The sequence below is a fragment of the Heterocephalus glaber genome, unplaced genomic scaffold (assembly GCF_053883595.1).
Source record: "Heterocephalus glaber isolate CG9 unplaced genomic scaffold, H.glaber_assembly_v1.0 deba00000594, whole genome shotgun sequence".
Lineage (NCBI taxonomy): Eukaryota > Metazoa > Chordata > Mammalia > Rodentia > Bathyergidae > Heterocephalus > Heterocephalus glaber.
In genome coordinates this window covers 18952557-18970331 of record NW_028258151.1, presented here as the reverse complement: position 1 = coordinate 18970331, position 17775 = coordinate 18952557, and the positions used below count along the sequence as shown (strand labels likewise).

Below are 17775 nucleotides of genomic sequence, written 5' to 3'. Positions count from 1 at the left end.
TGTGGCCAGAGCAGGGGAAGCAGAGGAAGAGGAAGTGGGGCCAGGGACTCCAGAGGGCTGTGGAAGCCACATATGGCTATCCCCATCTCTGCTCTGCCCCTCCTGCAAGAATTACATGCCCTCTGGGTGTTCTGTCCAGCAACACAGCTCAGGGTGCCAGGTCTCATCTCTAGGCCACTGTGGGGTCCTACTCTGTGCTAAGGAAGCAAACCTCAGGAGCTCACTCCAGGAAGGGGAGGAGTGTGGCCCAGAAACTGAATCCTCGGGGGTGGAGGGACTGAGGGGCAGCCAGAGCCTGGGGTGGAGCAGGGACTTGTGGCTTAGTGGGATGGGTCTCTGATGGTTGGGGAAGAGCGGGGAAGTAGCCTGTGTGTCGGACTGTATAGGTGGGGATGACGCTGCCTGTCTTGGGCCTTCAAGAGCCAGGTCCATTCCAGAGGGGTGGTGCTCACAGACCCATGGGCAACAGCGCCTGTGTCACAGAGTTTGGGTACTCCTTGCCCTCATCTCCAGCTGGGACTCCACAGCCCCAGGGCCCGGTTCTACCCTGCCGCCACCGCCCCAGGGCCCGGTGAGGCTGAGGCCTCCACTCACTCATCTCCATGTACTCGGGGGTGAGGCCGGCGAAGGGCTCCAGGTTGTAGTCTACCTCATAGCGCTGCTTCCTCTTACCCTGCTCCTCGTGGTCCGAGGGGCTCTGCCGCCGCCGCCTCAGGCGACGGATGAGCTTTTTCATCTTCCTGGAAGATGCTTGGCATCAGTGGTGGTGGGGGCAAGGGTCTGGATCCCTAGGTGGGCCTTCCTCTCTCCCTCACTGCTTTCTTTCTCTTTTTCCCTCTCCTCTCTCTCCCTCTCTCTTATACTGGGGTTTGAACCCAGGACTTTACACTGAGCTACATCCCCAGGCCTTTTCAAAATTAAAAAATAATTTTTTTGAGACAGTGTCTCACTAATGCTTAGTTGCCCAAGTTGGGCTTGTACTTGTAATCCTCCTGCCTCAGCCTCCCAGAGTGCTGGGATTCCAAGGTGTGTGCCACCGCACCCTGCTCCTAGGTGCTATTTCTTATTCTCTGTGATAAGCCCTGAATTCATTTGTTGGCATTAGTGACTATTGCCACATGGGTATTTCTTCCCCCCTTCTGCCAGAAAGGATCATGGCTTTGTAGGCTTCTTAGGGACACCGAGGGGCGGGAACATAAAGGCCACCTAAAGCCATGGGACAGCTGGCAGGGTTTGGGGACAACATAAAGCAGGGCTTGGCTGTGCCAGTGGAGGACTCTTAGGAGTTGTGACCATGGAGAATAGTCCAGTGAGCGGCCCCTCTGGGGAGGAGGAATGGGCACAGATTTCTGAAAGGCCCAAAGGGAGGAAGGCAAGCCCTGACCCCCATCTGCCAATGCTGGCACCCACAGGTGGGTTTCGGGGTGTCTGTTGTTCCCCAGAGTGCTCACTCAGCCTCCTCCCTCTCCTTGTGCACAATGGGGTGACTTTTCCCCATCCTTTCCCCACCCAGTCCTTACCACTTGTCACCCAGACCAGCGCAAGAGCCACCCGTTCACCCTAAGACCCAGCTCCCCACTCCTCCTGGCCCAGCTGGATGGGACTCACGGGATGCCGATCTCGAACAGGTTGTTCTGGATGAGCTGCTTCCCCAGCATAATGATGCTGAGCTGGATGCAGAGCTCCATGAGGCAGCCACCAGGGGCACACTGCAGAAAGAGCAGTGTTAGTCCCACCCCTGGGGAACATTCGGAGAGATAACTGGACCCCCCCAGCAGCGAGGGTGACCATCAAGCTGGGGGTTGACTTGTGTTCTCCAAAAAGACATTCATAATCCCTGGGCCTGTGAAGGGGGCCTTACTGGAAGAAAAGGTCTTTGCAGGTGTAATTAGTAAACCAAGATGAGGCCATCCTGAAGTAGGTGGCCCTAATTCTGTGACTGGCATCCTCATAAGAAAACAGACACAGAGAGAAGGAAGAGGCAGAGACTGCAGTGATTGTAAAGGACCACCAAGGATCCCATGTGCTGGACAAAGGAAGGAAAGACCCTACCCTAGCACCTCCAAAGGGAGCACAGCCCTGTGGGCACCTTGATCTTCTGGCCTCCAGAGCCATGAGCAAATGTTTTCATGGTGTTTTGTTACAGGAGCCCCAGGAAAATAACACCTTGCCTGCAGGCTGCTGAGCAGGATCGGGCTCAGATGCTGTGTGCAGTGAGTGGGCCTTGGCTCTTGGACTCCTCCTCCTTCCCCAGGGCCAGTGACCTGTCTCATACCCTGGCCACCCACCCACAGGATGCACAGCGGGGCAGGTCGGGCTGTGCAGCTGGGAAGCCACACAGTGAGGCCCGGCCCTCAGCGGGCTTGTGGCTCTGCAGGGCAGGACTAGCTGGCAGGTGAGGATGGTGAGATGCCTGCATGGGCATGAAGCCTAACTTGCCCAAGCGATAGAAGGCCTGGTGGCCTTGAAGGCATAGTGACCTGTCTCTGAGACCCCAGTAAAACACTATAACTTTTATAGTTAGCAAAACACTTGTCTTGGAGGGCCATTATTTCATAACAAAGATTATGGCCTTTGTTTTATTCTATTCTACAAAGATGTTTCTCCTGCTTCTGTAATGGCAGAGTTTGACAGTATGTCATGTATGTAAGAAAATGTCATGCAAAAAGTAAGAAATACTTTATGGGTTTTTTGCAAACACCATGACTGTGGTGGAGCCCTGGGATTTCCAAGGCCTGCCCTCAGACCTTTGAACTCCTAGGCTATAGTTGAGATGGCCAGATCGCCCTTGTACCTGCTGCCCTCCCCAGCCCTCTCTGGGGGGTTTCACAGTGAAAATGTGTGCTGGTTCCCTTGAGGCCTGGACCTGGACCCAGGCTGGCCTGACGGAGCCACCAGTCATGGGACAAATACAGTGGAGCCCATCCATGGGCCATGACTCAGCGGCAGGCATCGGCTGGCACCAGACCCTCTGTGGCCAGAATTGTGGGGCAGAAGCCAAATATTGCCAGCATCAAGTCTGAGGATAGAGAGGTGGGCGTTGCAAAGTTGGAAGTAAAAAAAATATAGCTGAGGTCTGTTTTTCCTCATTAACTCATTTTAACCAGAGATGGAAATAGTCAAAGCCTCGCCAGAAAAAGAAAGAAACAAAAGACAACCGTGTGTAATTTTCTTTCTTTAACCCTGAGGAGAGTTTGTCTTTTTAGGGTGATTCCCTGTGGACATGCCAAGTAAGACCAAAGCTGACCCACCAGGTGGAGAAAAGCACAGGTTCTGTTAGAGGAAAGGAAGGGTTGCTACAGCCTAGCAAACTGGTGTCCTGCTGCTCCCCAGGTCCCCTTGTGGACCAGAGGGGGAGCCAAGCAGAGGGGGCTGCTATAAACTATAAGCCTCAGTTACCTCCTCCATTCGGAACGAGCGGAAGATGTACACGTAGTCGCCTGGGCGGCCCACGAACCTGAAACAAATGTGAAGGCCATTCATGCAGCTGGGTTTCGCTCCATCCGAGGAGCACAGAGATCGCCCAAGGGCACACTGTGCTGGGCTGTGGCCCCAAAGTCTGAGCCTCGAGTCTGTATTCACAGGCACCTCCCACCTGATCTCCTCTACTAGGACGGTGCGGCTGGCCACCCTGCTTACACCCTGCCTACTAGTGGCCCCTGCTCTCTTGGCTCAATCCATATCTGTTTGTGGAGCAGCCAGATTGCTGTTAGGGTTGCTGCCTGGATGGGGGCTCTGCTGCCTGGCATCCTTGCTGCCTGGGGTCCCCAATGCTTGGGTCTGTATTTCTTGGGGTCCCTGCTCCCCAAAAATCTGACTTTCTGGGGTGCCCACTGCCCAGCAGTCCTGCTGTTTTGCCACCCAAAGCAGGAGCCAGGCCCTCTCTGAGGGTTGCAGCTGCAGGAGCTAAGCTGCCTGCTCTGCCTGCTTCTGAGCCTCCCATTTGCTGGGGAAGATAGAGGTGAACCGTGCACCAGATGGAGTGGATCAGGTTGGGCAAAGGCTGAAGTCCCTACCGGCCTTTGAAGAAAGCCACGTAGAAGATGGGAGTGTAGGAGTTCACGAACTTCAGCAGGAAAGCCTTGAAGATCAGTCTCTCCTCAAAGCTCTTCTCAGTCTTCGGGACCTCTGGGGGACAGATGGACGATGCAAACCCACTGCCTCTGACCACAGGCACTGTCACCCCCTTGGCTCCCAGCTAGCTCCCAGCTGGGGACTTTGGGCAACACTGCCGGGCCGGACCTGGGACGGGGCACTCACCAATCTTGGTGAGCCACCTGGCAATGCAGCCATAGACCTCATCCAAGAGGATGATGACCACCAGGTTGATGATGACTGCGGTGGCTGTGACTGTGACCCGGATGTTGGACCTCACAGATGGGGAGGAGTTCATGGCCAACGCGGCGGCCATGGAGATTCTGTAGATGATGACACCAAGGACGATGGCGAATGTCACTGCGATCTGTGGAAGGAACAGGGAGGCACTTGGCAAGGGGCCCAGCTCTCTGCAGCCTCCAGCTCTTCTGTGTCAGAACCGAGACTGACATTTCTCCTGCACCTCTAGGGGCCAAGGCTCTGTGTGTTAACCCACCTCAGGCAGAGGGAAGCGGTGCCTTGTTTGATACAAGAGGGCCCTCCAGATCAGAGAGGTTGTGCAGCCATGCCTGGACAACGTGCTCAGGAGCCGAGATTTACTAGTGGGTACACTGGAGCCTGAGGTTCACCAGATCCTTCTGTCTTAGGGTCCAAGCAGAACACAGGACACAGCATGACCAGAGCCCCAGTGACTGTATTGGTATGTGGGGGTGCTAACTGCTGCAGGAGGGGTGCTTCTCCCCTGACCTGGGGTAAATGAGCAGAAGCAGGAACACCCTCGGAGGGAGTGCTGGCTCAGGTGTGCCTCGCCCAGGGCATTGCCCTATGGTAGAGGTGGTGGCAGGCAGCTCTGCATGTCTGGTGGGAGACTGCTGGGTCCTGTCTCCCAGCCTGCTAGGATCTTCCATGAGAGCAACCCCAAGGCTGGTCAAACCCACTGTGGATCAGAACCATCCATAAAACAGGCTAGTGGATGCCCAAGAGACTATGTCAGAGCTGGCTATCCTGACAAGTCCATTCCATCTACTACAGGTTGTCTGTCTGTCTGCCTGGAATTATTTTTCCTATGGCCCAATTCAAGCAGCAAAACCCAGTCTCTGCCCTTCCCAGGGCTATGGATGCCCACCCTGAGGACTCAGTGGGGACCGTGGAGGATGGGGCAAGTGGGAGGCGCACACAGAGCCAGGCCTCTCAACCAAGATTGAGCTCCAGCTGCAGTATGCAGGCTCTTGCCATGTCTCCCCTGTGTCCTGGGTGCAGACGGTGGGTCCTGTCTCTGCTAAGAAGACACCCCCCCGCCCCCCGTGACTCCCAGGACGGCCCATGTGCCTCCAGTTATGGCTTGGGATGGATGAAACACAAAAGGAGACTCTGGCCTTTGTGTATCTCCTAGGCAGGCTCGCATTGTACACTCTGGGCCACCAGTGCCGGCTTCTGCAGACATCTGCTGGTAACTAAACGGTGACCACACCCACCCTGGAAAGCATGTGCAGCCCACACCATGCCCTGGCCAATGGTAGCTGGAGCTAGGGAATCAGCCTTTCCTTGGAACACCCCTCTATCCTGCCTGGCAGCCCTGCCCTGGCCTCAAAGACATCCCTTGTGCCAGCGGGTGGAGTGGCGATGGGATGCTGGGCTGTGGGGACTCAGCCACAGCAGGCACTCCCCACATACACTGTTTGGGGCCAGCGTGTGCCAGGGCAGAGAGGCCCTGTGCTCCTTTTCTGAAATGAAGGTGCCAGGCCAGGTCTGGTCGGCTGTCCACATCAGTGTCTGGAGGACCAGAATAACATCTGTTCCCTGAATGGGGCTCTGGAGTTGGGGACAAAGCTGTGTCCTCATCCACTGTGGGTGTGACTCACTAGGATGTGGAGGGTTGGGAAGGAAATGCTGGCCAGTCCCTATCCTGTGTTCTTACCCTTTGCTCCATTCCCTCACTTTGTAGGGACCAGAGTATGCTCCTCAGGCTCTCTGCAGACTGGGTGGTCAGAGAATGAGTTCTGACCAATGAGATTCAGGCAGAGGCCCCTTCAAAGGGTGGGAACAGCCTCTGCTACTCGTCTCTTGCCCCACCCAGCCCTTCCTCTTCTTCCTGCCTGGAAAGCAGAGGTGATATTGGAGGGGGAGCAGTAATGAATGACCAAGGCTAGGATGGATGAGCAGAAGGTCAGAGAAGCCTGTGCCTCTGATAGCATCCTGGAGCAGCCAAACCAGCCCTAGGCTACCCACTCCCCTTCCCACTCCCTCACTGGTCCTTCTGCCAACTACCCTCTTGTCTACCAGGTGGAGCTGGACATTGGGGTTGCCTGAGTCTCCCATGCCCTGGGCCATGCCCCGAAATGAGTGAGGGCTGGGGATGCTCCAGGTGAGGGATCCGGCTATTCTCTGGTTATCCTCTAGCACCAAAGGGGACATGCCACACTCAAGATGGGGCTGAGCCCCATCCCACCCAGAGTCTCCTGTAGAGCAACCCTACCAGTTCATCTGAGCTGTCAACCTGACTGGATTAAGAGACCCCTGGAGAGGTGACTGGGTCACGGAGTCTATACTCATCAGTGGATTAATCCACTGAGCATCACAGCTGAACGCTGACAGGAGGCAGGGCTCATTTGGAGAGGTGGGTTACTGGGCATGTGTCTTTGGAGGGTACATCTCTCACTCGGGCACTTTCCCCCTCTGCTCTACTTCCTGGCCGATATGAAGTGAGCAGCACTTCTCCTCCAGGCCCTTCTGCCATGATGTTCCTGCCTTGGAGCCAGTCAACCATGGACTGACTCCTCTGAAACCTGAGCCACTATAAGTCTCTCCTTGGAGTTGTGGTGTTGGGTACTCATCCCAGCAATGGAAAAGCTGAACAGCATAGTGCTACAGCTCTCCCAGCCCCCACCAAGGCTCCCCTTCTCTGGGGCAAAGAGAAGTGGTCTTAGGTGTCCCCAGTCCCCTGGATTTCTTTACACCAGTCCTTGTTGTGTGTGAAAGTGTGGGGAGAAACTGAGTCCTATGCTGCCTTCCATTACTTGGTTAAGAGGCCCTCGGCCCTCCACTCAACCCAGGAAACCCAGATAGCCTCTTGCCTCCTTTTTAAGTTCGCACTGTACAAGGGCTCTTGGAGCAAAGTGACCGGCTGGTTCCTGGCTCTGCCACCTGCTGGCTCACGTCCTGGGGAGAGAGGCACAACCTCTGGGCCTCAATTTCTGCATCAGCAGGATGGGGATGGTACCAGAACCAGCCAGCTCTGAAGACTGAACAGGACATTCCCTGCAAGGCCCTCGCACAATGGCTAACCCAGGGCTTTGGGCATCAGGTGGCTATACAAGGCTCATTTAAAGCTACCATGATGGAGAAAATGGGACCACTGGTGGGCCTGATTGCTCAAGGGATGATGGGAACTCGGATGGTGTGGGGCTGGGGCCGAATCAGTGTGGGATTAGAGTCTCCTAAGGCAGCCACAAGAAGCTCGTCCATTTATTCACATCAGCTGAGCAGACAAACTCAGAGTCACAGACCTGTGGTACCCTGAGCAGCATGGCTGTGACTTTTGTCCCATCTTTGTATCATTTCTTTAAGGGTTTTCTTAGAGACTCCTCAGTTTGGTTTTACATGACTCTGTGAAGTCCCAGGTTTGAATACTAGTTACTTAAATGTCACCCTCAATGAAACCTGGACCACCTGAGGTCACCTCTGGACCCCAGGCATGTGAAGCTCCCAGGGGCTGCTGTGGAACCTGGGCCCCATCCCATTCTAGAGGGAGGGGTGGGCCCCTGCTGACCCACCACCTGAGGAACCAGGGCCACCAGGTCCTGGAGCAAGTGGGACCACAGTGTTCGAGGTGGCCTGGTCATGGTGGGTGTGGAGCCCTCCTTGTGGGCATGCCTCATCTCCTTCTGCTGCCACCCTCGGGAACTCACCATGAAGATGATGGAGACCAGGTTGGTGAGGTATGCAGGGAACCGGTCTTTCCAGGTGAGCTTCACCTTGTCTGTCTGCAACACGGAATGGTCAGGGTCACTCTCTGGGAAGCACCAGGGGACAGGTGTGCATGTGCATATAGATGACTTGGACAACAGAGACACTTGGGAAACCTTAAAATGGGTGATGAGTGGGTGCAAATGCCCGGTGTTCACAGAGGCACATGGGAGCTTATTGCCTATGCAATAGTGCCTTGTGTGGACAGGGGTTCAGGACCTCACTTCCTCCGTGTGCTGGGGTAAGCTGCCAATGCCATTTAAGACTGGGAGTCCTATGTCTGGGAGCAGTCAGCATTTGAAACCAACTTCTACTGCTGCGGGGCTCCCTTTGAGGGCCACAGGGTCCAAGTGTTTGACCATCACTACCCAGACTATAATAGCTTTTTTTCTTTTGATGAACAAGTCAAAACAAGCCACTAGCATTACAAGTTAAAATGTTGATCACTGCATAGTTACAGGAACCGTGGGGACACGTGGCTTGGGAAGGTTCTTGGGGCCCAGGGCAGCTTGGGCTGCAGGAACCTCAGAGAGAAGCTGGTCACTGGCCCAGAGAGTTCAAGTGGGACAGGGCTCTTCAACAGGAAAACACACATGTGGGTCACGGAATGCTGGCACGGACTCCAGACGGGGGCGGGCGCAGGTGTGTTAGCCGGGACACTATGAAGTGCTCACAGGCAGCTGTCACAAGGACAGCTCAGGGGCCCCCGTGAACCAGAGCTCTCTCAACATGGGGTCCACCACAGCCATGCAGGGACACGGTGACACAGGCAGGGCTCACAGGGTGCGGGTGTGAGTGTTAGAACACAGGGTAGAGGAGGAGGAGGGCACAGCCACAAGGACTGGGAGGTCTGCACATGAGCAGGATGCCCGCTGCCCCAAGACACAAAAGTACCAATTTCACCCCCGCCATGGCGCTCTTAACCCTCTGCTTCCACTTGTTGGTTGGCTCCTCTGGAACATGCAGGCGCTTCTGGGGGCAGGCAGGGAAAAGAGGCTGAGGCAGGACGAGGCACACTGACCTTGGGCCGGGCTGTGGGCCTTGGAGCACATGCTCTCCTAGGGCCAGTTCCAGTTCTGGGCGTTTTAAACAAGGAAGAGGTGGCAGAGACCCACATTCTAAAAGCCAGGCTCCAAGGAATGTCATGGCGACTGTGGTGGAAGATTCTGGATCACAGATTCCCACACACCCTCTACCCTGGGCCCGCTGGGCTCCCTCTCAAGAGGTGGCAGCTGAGATTACAGTGGTTTAGAGTGTGCAGAGACGGGTCCGTCGCCATGAGCATCTCAGAAAGGAAAGAAGGAGCCACACCCAGAAGCCCGTTACCATGCCAAGGACATGGTGCATCTTTTTGCCATAGCTGGGGGGAAAGATCCAAACCAGAGAAACAGTGGCCAGAAGCCACATGAAAGAGTGGGAAATGAGGGGTGTGGCTCTCAGGAAACCTGGTGTCACCATCAGGGGCCTGAAGAAAGAAGCCCAATACCTATGTGGCTCCCTGTGCTCAAGAGCTTGAGTTGAAACCAAGCCCAGGGCTGAGGGGCAGCTTTAACACACCCAGGCCCCAGCCTGCTGTTTCTGCTTGCTGAAGTCCCTTGTCTTGAATGGGCGTGGTGTAGCCACAAGCCTTTTTCCCCTTGGGAAGGAATGAAACACCCATCTGAGCTCACTGTAAGAAGAACAACCACAGAGCCACATGGCAACCGTCCCAGGGGCCTTTATGCCAACTTCTGAGACATCTTGACCCAGGCTTGGTGTTGGGGACGCCGCCCAAGGGCCCACAGTGGCAGGCTGTGTGCAGACGGGGACATGTGCAGTGTGATGGGTTGAACTGGACAGATAGCCTTTGTATTTTAGGTGACAGTTCTGGCTTGTGCATGCTTGAAGGGTGCACTGAGGGAGGGAACTTCCTTCCCAGTTGCAGGGGCCTGGGCCACACTCGGCGTTTGCTGTGTTACAGGAGCTGAGAGTACCCACCTTGGCCCCCAGATGGGATTCTGTTCACTGTGACCTCTGGCCACATGGTACCAGCAAGTTCTATATACATGACATGATGACAAGGAAAGAGAAACCCAGGGGTGTGTCTGGCCAGTGCCAGAGGTGGACTAGGCAGTCTGGGACCCAGAAGAGCAGTTGCCAGCCATTCTTCATCCCTGCAGAGGCAGGGAGAACTCTTCCAGCCTCAGTGAGAGGTGGATAAGGCCCAGGAGCTCCTTGTTTGTCCCTGATCATGTGAAAATCCAGCATTAAAAATAGCCACATGCTCTCGAGGTTTGTGAGGATTCAGGCTACGCACACAAGGCTTTGGTTTGGATGAGAGGTTGGGGATAAAGAAGGGGATTTGTTATAAAAACATGGTGGGCTCAAGTGCATCACAAAAAGCACACTTCTTTCTCTCCTCAGTCTGTGAGGGAAGCAAAGACCTGGCTGTTTGCTCAGGGACTCTGGCTCACAAACGCTTCCAACTCATTGCTCAATGTGGAACACAGGGACGGTGGTATCAATGGTAAGTGCACTGCAAAAAATGCTTTAAGCCATGTGGTTCTTGTGTTGAAATGTGTGCTGAGGTCTGAGACCTGCCACAGGATACATCCAGAAGACAGATCTATATCAGGGTTTGGCATCTTCAGACCTTGGGCCAAATCTGGGCCCTTCCTGTTTTTGTAAATAAAGTTTTATTGGAACACACCTAGGCCTGTTTGTTTACCAGTTGTCTATGGCCACTTTTACATCACCATGTGGAGCTGCGTAGTTGCAGTATAGGGATAAAGAACCTACAATATTTACTATCTGGGCTGACCATGGTCTACACCTGATAGACACGGTGTTTGCCAACCTTGGTCTACACTGTTGATGAACACAGTGTCTGCAGACCCTAGTCTGCTTGAACACTTGGTGCTTTACTACTGGCAAAACTAGCTGGCAGTGATCCCCGTACCTCTTTGTTTTTGGATTCTTTCCTCAGTGACTTCTCCAAGACTCTGGCTTCGTATTCAGCCCTGGGATGATCCTGTGAAAGAAACTGAGTCAGCAAGACCCTGCTCACAGCAGTTGTGAGATCCTCTGAATGGTTACATGGCAACCAGCTCATGTATGTGCTGCAGGTTCCTTCGGGGCCAGTTCATGGTGGGCTGCTTGCCTCATTTCCAATTCTGAGGTCTCTGTGTTTGGCCTGGACATGGGGCCAGCATGCTCCCCTTGGGACCCCAGCCCAATGGGACGGCCGCAGGGCCTGGCCTTGGGGTCCTTGGAGGACAAGGCTGTGCCAGGCTGCAGTGAGGTCCAGCCACGAACTGGCCCCGAGAGCAGGCTGTGGAAGCCGGGGGTAGAGACGCAGTGGTGCAGCAAGCGCGGGGAGACCAGAGGCGCCAGGCCCTGGGGAGCCTAGAGTGCTCAGCGGAGGCGCTGGAACAGAAGAAGGGGTTAGAGGAGGGGAGAAGCAGAGACCCTGGCCAGGGAGAGCCGTGAGGAGCTTCGGGGTAGAAACAGATGGGTTAGGTGTGGCAGAGGTCCCGGTTCTGGGAGATAGGCTGTAGGAAGACAGAGAGGAGTGACAAAAAGTTCCAAACCTTGACCGCCTCCTTCGGGGAACCAGAAAAGGAAAAACAAAAACAAAAAGATTTCATTAATCATGCTGTTTTTCAGAGATGGGATGCATCCCCTAAAGACTGTTTTCTTAAAAACCAGGATAGATATGGGTGACAAGGAGGGAGGGTGACAGTGGGGACCCAGGGTCTGTTAAGTCACTGTGACTTTGGATGACTCTACTGGCTGTTGGTTTTGCAGCGGCCAAGTTTTTGCTATTTCCCAAGTGAGAGCCAGGGTGAGCCCACCTTCCTTCTGCTTTGTGTGTCAAAACCTGGGGTCATACCATACGGAGAGGCATGGAGCTCACTGTGGGAACCTCGTGCCAGCCACTGGGGATTGTGTGTCCAGTGGTCCCCCTCATGAAGTCAAGCCCGGTTTCGACAGGGTGAGGAAATCATGGGCTGGGACTCCAAAGGGGGCCAGCCTTTCCCCCCACTCTCCTCCAGCCACAGAAACTTCACGCAAAGGACATTCTAATCTGAATTCTGGATATATTAGTTGTTTTTTTTTGAGTATCGGGAATCGAACTCAGGACCTTGTGCTTGCCAGGTAGGTGCAGCGCCACTGAGCTAAATCCCCGGCCCTACTAATTCTGTCTCTAAAACAAGAGATCAAAACCAAGATGGCTCTTCTTGGTTCTATTTGACTCTTTATTCTAGTTGAATCTTTTTTTCTTTTGGTGCTGGGGATTGAACTCAGGCCTTCAAGCATGCTATGTAAGTGTTCTATCACTAAGTTACATCCCAGCCCTTTTAATTTTAAAAATTTATTTTGAGACAAGTTCTCACTAAGTTACTAAGTTGCCCAGGCTGTACTTGAACTTGAGATTCTCTTGCCTCAGCCTCCAGAATAGTAGCTGGGTGTGTGCCACCATACTCAGCTCTATTTGAATCTTCCTAATTGAAACGGCAACAAGGGAACAGCCCACCCAGGGAACGGTTGGCCCAGTCCCTGCCATGGGGACAGAGCTCCTGGTTCTGCCTTGGGTCTGCCCCTAAACAGCTTCGAGCCAATCAACAGGCCGAGTCAGCGTCAAGCTGGGTACCATGAAACAGGATAATGAGATGAGCTGTGGAGGAGAGCGGAGACTGTTACACGGGCAGGTGACAGGTGTGGTCCAGGTGTGGCTAACTGGGCACTGTCCATTATGGGCACTGTCTGTGTGCCGGGCCCTGCTCTGTTGACCCACTGAGGATCCCTCCCCCATCAAATGAGGTTGGTTCCTTAATGCCTGTTTGACAGGCGAGGATTCTGGGGCACAAGGATGTTGAGTGACTTGCCCCAGGATGCACAGCGAGAGTGGGGTCAAATCAGAAATGGAAGTTCTGCAGCCTGGCCCCAGAAGGCTGACTTATAACGAGGAAGGGGCTGCAGGACCTGCCCAGTAAGCTCTGGTCTGTTAATAGTGTTGTCAGCCTGGGCCCGACACACAGAGCCACATATTTGGAAGTGAATGACTAGCTCAGGCTCTGGAGGGAGACATTGTGTGAGGAGACACAGCACATGAGAAAAGCATGGAGATGTGGTCTGCATCGAAGCAGGACTCAAGAGAACCTCATGGTTAAGAAGCGAGCATATTCTGTAAATTAAGTACCGGTCAGCATGGCCTCACCATATGCATGTGTGCAGGTCACTGGGCTCCGGGCCAAGACTTTTTTCAGGGACCATATTCCTTTTCTTCCTCCCTTCCTCCTTCCCTTTCTTCCTTTCTGATCCTTGAGATTGAACCCAGGGTCTTTGCACTGAGCTACATCCCTAGCTCTTTTTATTTTTTTAAATTTTGAGATAGGGCCTAAGTCACTAAGTTGCCTAGGTTGAGTTCAAACTCATGATCCTCCTGCTTTGGGCTTCCAGTGTGCTGGGATTACAGGCACCCATTATAACAGAGACTAGCCTAAGACAGTGTCAAGTAGATAAAAGAAAATAGCCCACCGGGTTAAGAGCTAGTTCAAGCAGCTAATTAAGCTTAAAAATGTAAAACAACCCAAGAACAAAAGATAAAAGTTAAAATAAGAGGGGGAGATAAGGACCTATCCTTTCTTGGGTGTCCACCAAGAGCTTTGGTCTTACTGTTTCCAATAAACACTCTCCCAACTTCCTCCTTTTGTCTGTGATTTCATTCTTCAACTTCATGAGACAAAAACTCAGATTTATATAAAATTAACTGTTTCACCACCACCAACATACCTGGTTCTTTCTTCTCCCTCTCTCCTCATCTTTCTTCCTGTCCTTCTCTGTGTCCCCACCACCACTTCTTCTGGTACTGGACATTTAACCCAAGGACACTCTACCTCTGAGTGGTAGGGACAAAGTCTCACCAAATCATGAAGCTGCCCACCCTGGGCTCAAATTATAATCCTCCTGCCTCAGCCTCCAGAGTGGCTGGGATTACAGACCTCCACCACCACCTTCTTTTCTTTTCCACTCACCCTGCAGGCAATTCCTGTGGGATTTGGCAATTAGGGGAATCTGGGGGGAGGGGTTCCCCCACATTCCAGTGTCCACTGGCTACTGAGTGCCCCTTCTTTAGAAACATGACTGCTTCTCCTTTGCTAGTTAATGATCTGCCCCCATGTGAGCATGGCCAACTGCAGCTGGCTCCAAGGTGGGCATTCCTGGCCACCTTTGGGGAACCATAGGTGGTGGCAACTGCCTCTCAAACACGACAGCTCTCAGATGCAGTGTGTTCAGCACGGTGAGCCTTGGCATCCATCCCAGACCATGTGGCATGTCCACGTGAGTACTGAGATCAAAAGGACTCTGGGGGCCAGGGACCAGCCACCCTGCCAATGGGGAGATTCAAAAGACCACAGCGATGGGTACAGAAGCCAGCAGCAGTGGCCTTGGCTCAGACCAGGGGTGTTTACGGTCTCAGGCCTCCACATGAGGCCTGAACAGGTAGTGGGCCAGGGGGGCAGCTGAGGAGGGCAGGGGATGACAGCACCAAAGCCACTTACCTCCTCCTCCTCAAAGCCTGTGAGGTCCCAGCGGTAATTGAGCCGCATCTGTTTCCGCTTCCAGTGCTCCATGAAGGTGGCGGCTGTGGGTGGGGGGGAAAACCAGTTGGGGGCAGCCAGGTGATATCACAACATCCTTCTTTTAGTACCACCAGGTAAGGAAGGGCCAGGATCTCCATATGCATCAACTATTCAGCTCTCTATAGATCCCACTAGGCAGGGACCACTGCTCTCCTATTTCACAGATGAGGGAACTGAGGCAGGGGGCCATCAAGCCCTGGCCATGTCAGCAAGAGGTGGGGTAGGAGGGCCTCAGGGCCATGACCATTGTGTGCCATTGCTTTTAGGAAGCCCAAGTCATAGTGGGGATCTTGAGGCTAGAAGGTCAAGGCTGGGCCGGGGCCACCCACTAAAGTTTTGAGTCTACACAGGGGCTGAATGCACTTATGACATCCTGCTTTGTGTTCCCAACAGACAAAATGGCTCAATGCCACCTCCTCCACCTTCTGGCTTAAATATGAAGCATCCTTCAAAGACTCATGTATTGAGGGTTTGATCCCCAAAGCAGCCTGTTCAGAACTGCAGCCTGGAGAGGTCACTGGACCCTGGGGCACTAACCTCACAGCAGGTTCATCCACTGATGAGTTCACGGCTGGGTGGGCTGTTAGGGTGGGCCCAGATGGAGGAAGTAGGTTACTGAGGAGTGTGACTTTGAAGGGACTATCCTGTCCTTGCCTCGACCTCTCTAGCTCTTTCCCTCTCTCCCAGCTTCCTGGCTGCTATGAGCTGAGCAGCTTCCTCCACCATACCCTTCTGCCATGATGTTTCTGCCTTGGAGCCAAGATCATGCACTGAGACCTCAGAAACCATGAGCCAAAATAAACCTTTACTCCTCGAAGTTGTGTATGTCAGGCATTTTGTCCCAGCAATGAACAGATGACTGTCATATCCAGGAAGCCACAGATTACTCCCCTTAGAGTCAGAAGAAAACCAGTGTCTCATGGCACCTGCAATGGTTTGGACACGGTTGGAGTGTCTCTCAAGCCTTCATGTGTTGAAATTTAATCCCTGTTGTAAGGAGTTAGATGGGGAGAAATTTAATCCAACTATGGTGTTTTCAGGGAGACCTATGGGAGAAGATTAGGATTAGATGAGGTCATCAGGGTGATGGCCATATGAGACAGAGAGAGGCACCAACAGACACAGACATTTGTGCTGTTGTCTCTTGCCATATGATGCCCAGCACTACTTCAGGACTCTGCTGGTAAAAAGGCATCACCGGATGCTCGTCCTCTACCTCAGACCTCCAGAACCTTGAGCCGAAATGAAACTCTTTTCTAAAGTGATCTTGCCTCAGGCTTGCATCATAGCATGGAATACAGCCCCCCACAACTGCATTTGTCCTCCTCCTGGAGTTCCTGCTGCCTTCCATTATGATGGTTGCCCTGTTTCCCCATTTTAAAGGGAAGAAAACTGAGGCTTAGAAGGATCAAGTGGCTTCTCTGATAAGCGATGGTACCAGGATAGAAATAAAATGATTTTACAAGTGAACCTTCAGTGTGAACTCACACTGTCCTCAACCAGAGGCCACATGTTCCAGGGAAGAGTACTGTTCTGGCTTGAGTCTAGATGTTCCCCAAAAGCCTCATGCAGTCATAGGTGGGGCTTTTTCAGAGGTGGCTGGATCTAGAGTGTTAAGGGTACTAGGATTAAGGGTGGGTGACTACTACATCAGTCCACTGATTAGTTTGGCACCACCCTGATCCTGGTAGCCTGGATATAAAGGTCAGAAAGAGGCTTGTCTTGTCTCTTGCTTGCTTTGCTACTTTCTATCCGCCATAAACTCTTCTCCATGCCCCTCAGCCAAGCCACCCTGCCTTGGGGCCAGCCGACCATAGACCAAAACCTGTACAAACTGTGAGCCAAATAAACCTTTTCCCCTTTAACTCTGGGTGTTGAGTATTTTCTTTCAGCAATGAGAGAAAAGTAGCTAAGACAAATACACTTTAGAATTGGTAGGGATTGGCTCTGAACCTCCGGGCTCAGCTCCCAGAGCTTGTCTGCATGGACACACCCCCTTCACCATGCCCCTTTTTTCACAGTAAGGTGAGTATAGTGACTGTAAGTATGATCATGTAATCCTGGGAACTGGCCATGTAGACAAGAGGAGCGCTGAGAACCCAAGCAGGTGACTGGCGAGATTCCCAAGGGTTAGCAGCAAGAAGCTGGGTATAGGGTGGTGACAGTGAGTGGAGGTTTCCAGAGCCAGAATCTGGAGCTTCCCAAGAGAATCCAGAATCATGGTGGAGGCTTCCTGGTGGGAGCCAGAGGCAAGAAGACACAGTCCCTGTGAGGGATGCTCCAGGAAGACAGGTGAGATGGGGAGATGCACTTTGAGTTCCCAGCATAGCTCCAGGGCTAAAGCTACTGGAAGTGGGCACAGAGCTATGGTTTAGATCTAAACTGTCCTCTAAAGTCTCATGTGTTTGGAAGGTGACTAGAGCATGAGAGCTCTATTTTCATCAGTGGATTCATCCACCCATGAGTTCAGAGCTGAATGTGCTGTTAGCTGGTGGGGCCTGGTTGGAAGCAGTCGCTGGGGAGGCTACTGGAAGGGTGTGTTTTTGTCCCCAGCTCCTCCCTTCTCTGCTTCCTGGCTGCCATGGTTGAACAGCTTTCCTCTACTCTGCTCTTCCACCACACCATTCCTGCCTTGACTGAAACTGCGAGCCAGAGTAAATCTCTCCTGCTTTAAGTTGTGGGTGTTGTGCATTTTTTTCCAGTGATGAGAGAGCCTGGGAAGTGTGGTCTCCATGGTGCAGAGTGGAGCAGGAGTGGGAAGGGATGGATATTATTCAAAACCAGCCCCAACGGGGTCTAGACAAAAATTATTTTAGACAACAATGTAAAAGCACAGGTGACAAAAAACAGACAAATAGAATTGCATTAAACTAAAAAGCTTCTGCACAGAAAAAAAATCAGCTGAGTGAAAGGTAGAAAATCTTTGCACACTACTCATCTGATAAGGGGTTACTATCTAGAAAACAGAATTCAAATAACTCCACAGGAAAAAATCTGATTGAAAAAATGGGCAAATGATCTGAAAAGACATGTCTCAAAAGAAGACACAGGTATATGAAATGTTCAGTAATCATCAGGGAAGCACAAG

At 52.9% G+C, this 17775-nt stretch overlaps 1 protein-coding gene across 12 annotated transcripts in view; it reads right to left on the bottom strand.

The window, feature by feature from the left end:
* Nucleotides 1-17775, bottom strand: part of Ano1 (anoctamin 1) — a 175144-nt gene that overhangs the window by 17355 nt on the left and 140014 nt on the right. For 6 of the 12 annotated variants that reach the window (XM_004852162.3, XM_087205446.1, XM_021264455.2 and 3 more), the window contains 10 exons: nt 14607-14689; nt 11631-11642; nt 11000-11071; nt 8956-9033; nt 8004-8078; nt 4261-4462; nt 4017-4128; nt 3400-3457; nt 1609-1709; nt 595-740 (listed from right to left, as the gene is read on the bottom strand). In XM_004852162.3, coding sequence (XP_004852219.1) covers nt 595-740; nt 1609-1709; nt 3400-3457; nt 4017-4128; nt 4261-4462; nt 8004-8078; nt 8956-9033; nt 11000-11071; nt 11631-11642; nt 14607-14689 — 939 coding nt within the window. The remainder of the gene's footprint in view (nt 1-594; nt 741-1608; nt 1710-3399; nt 3458-4016; nt 4129-4260; nt 4463-8003; nt 8079-8955; nt 9034-10999; nt 11072-11630; nt 11643-14606; nt 14690-17775) is intronic. The other 6 variants (XM_021264459.2, XM_021264456.2, XM_087205445.1 and 3 more) reach the window with 3 other exon arrangements.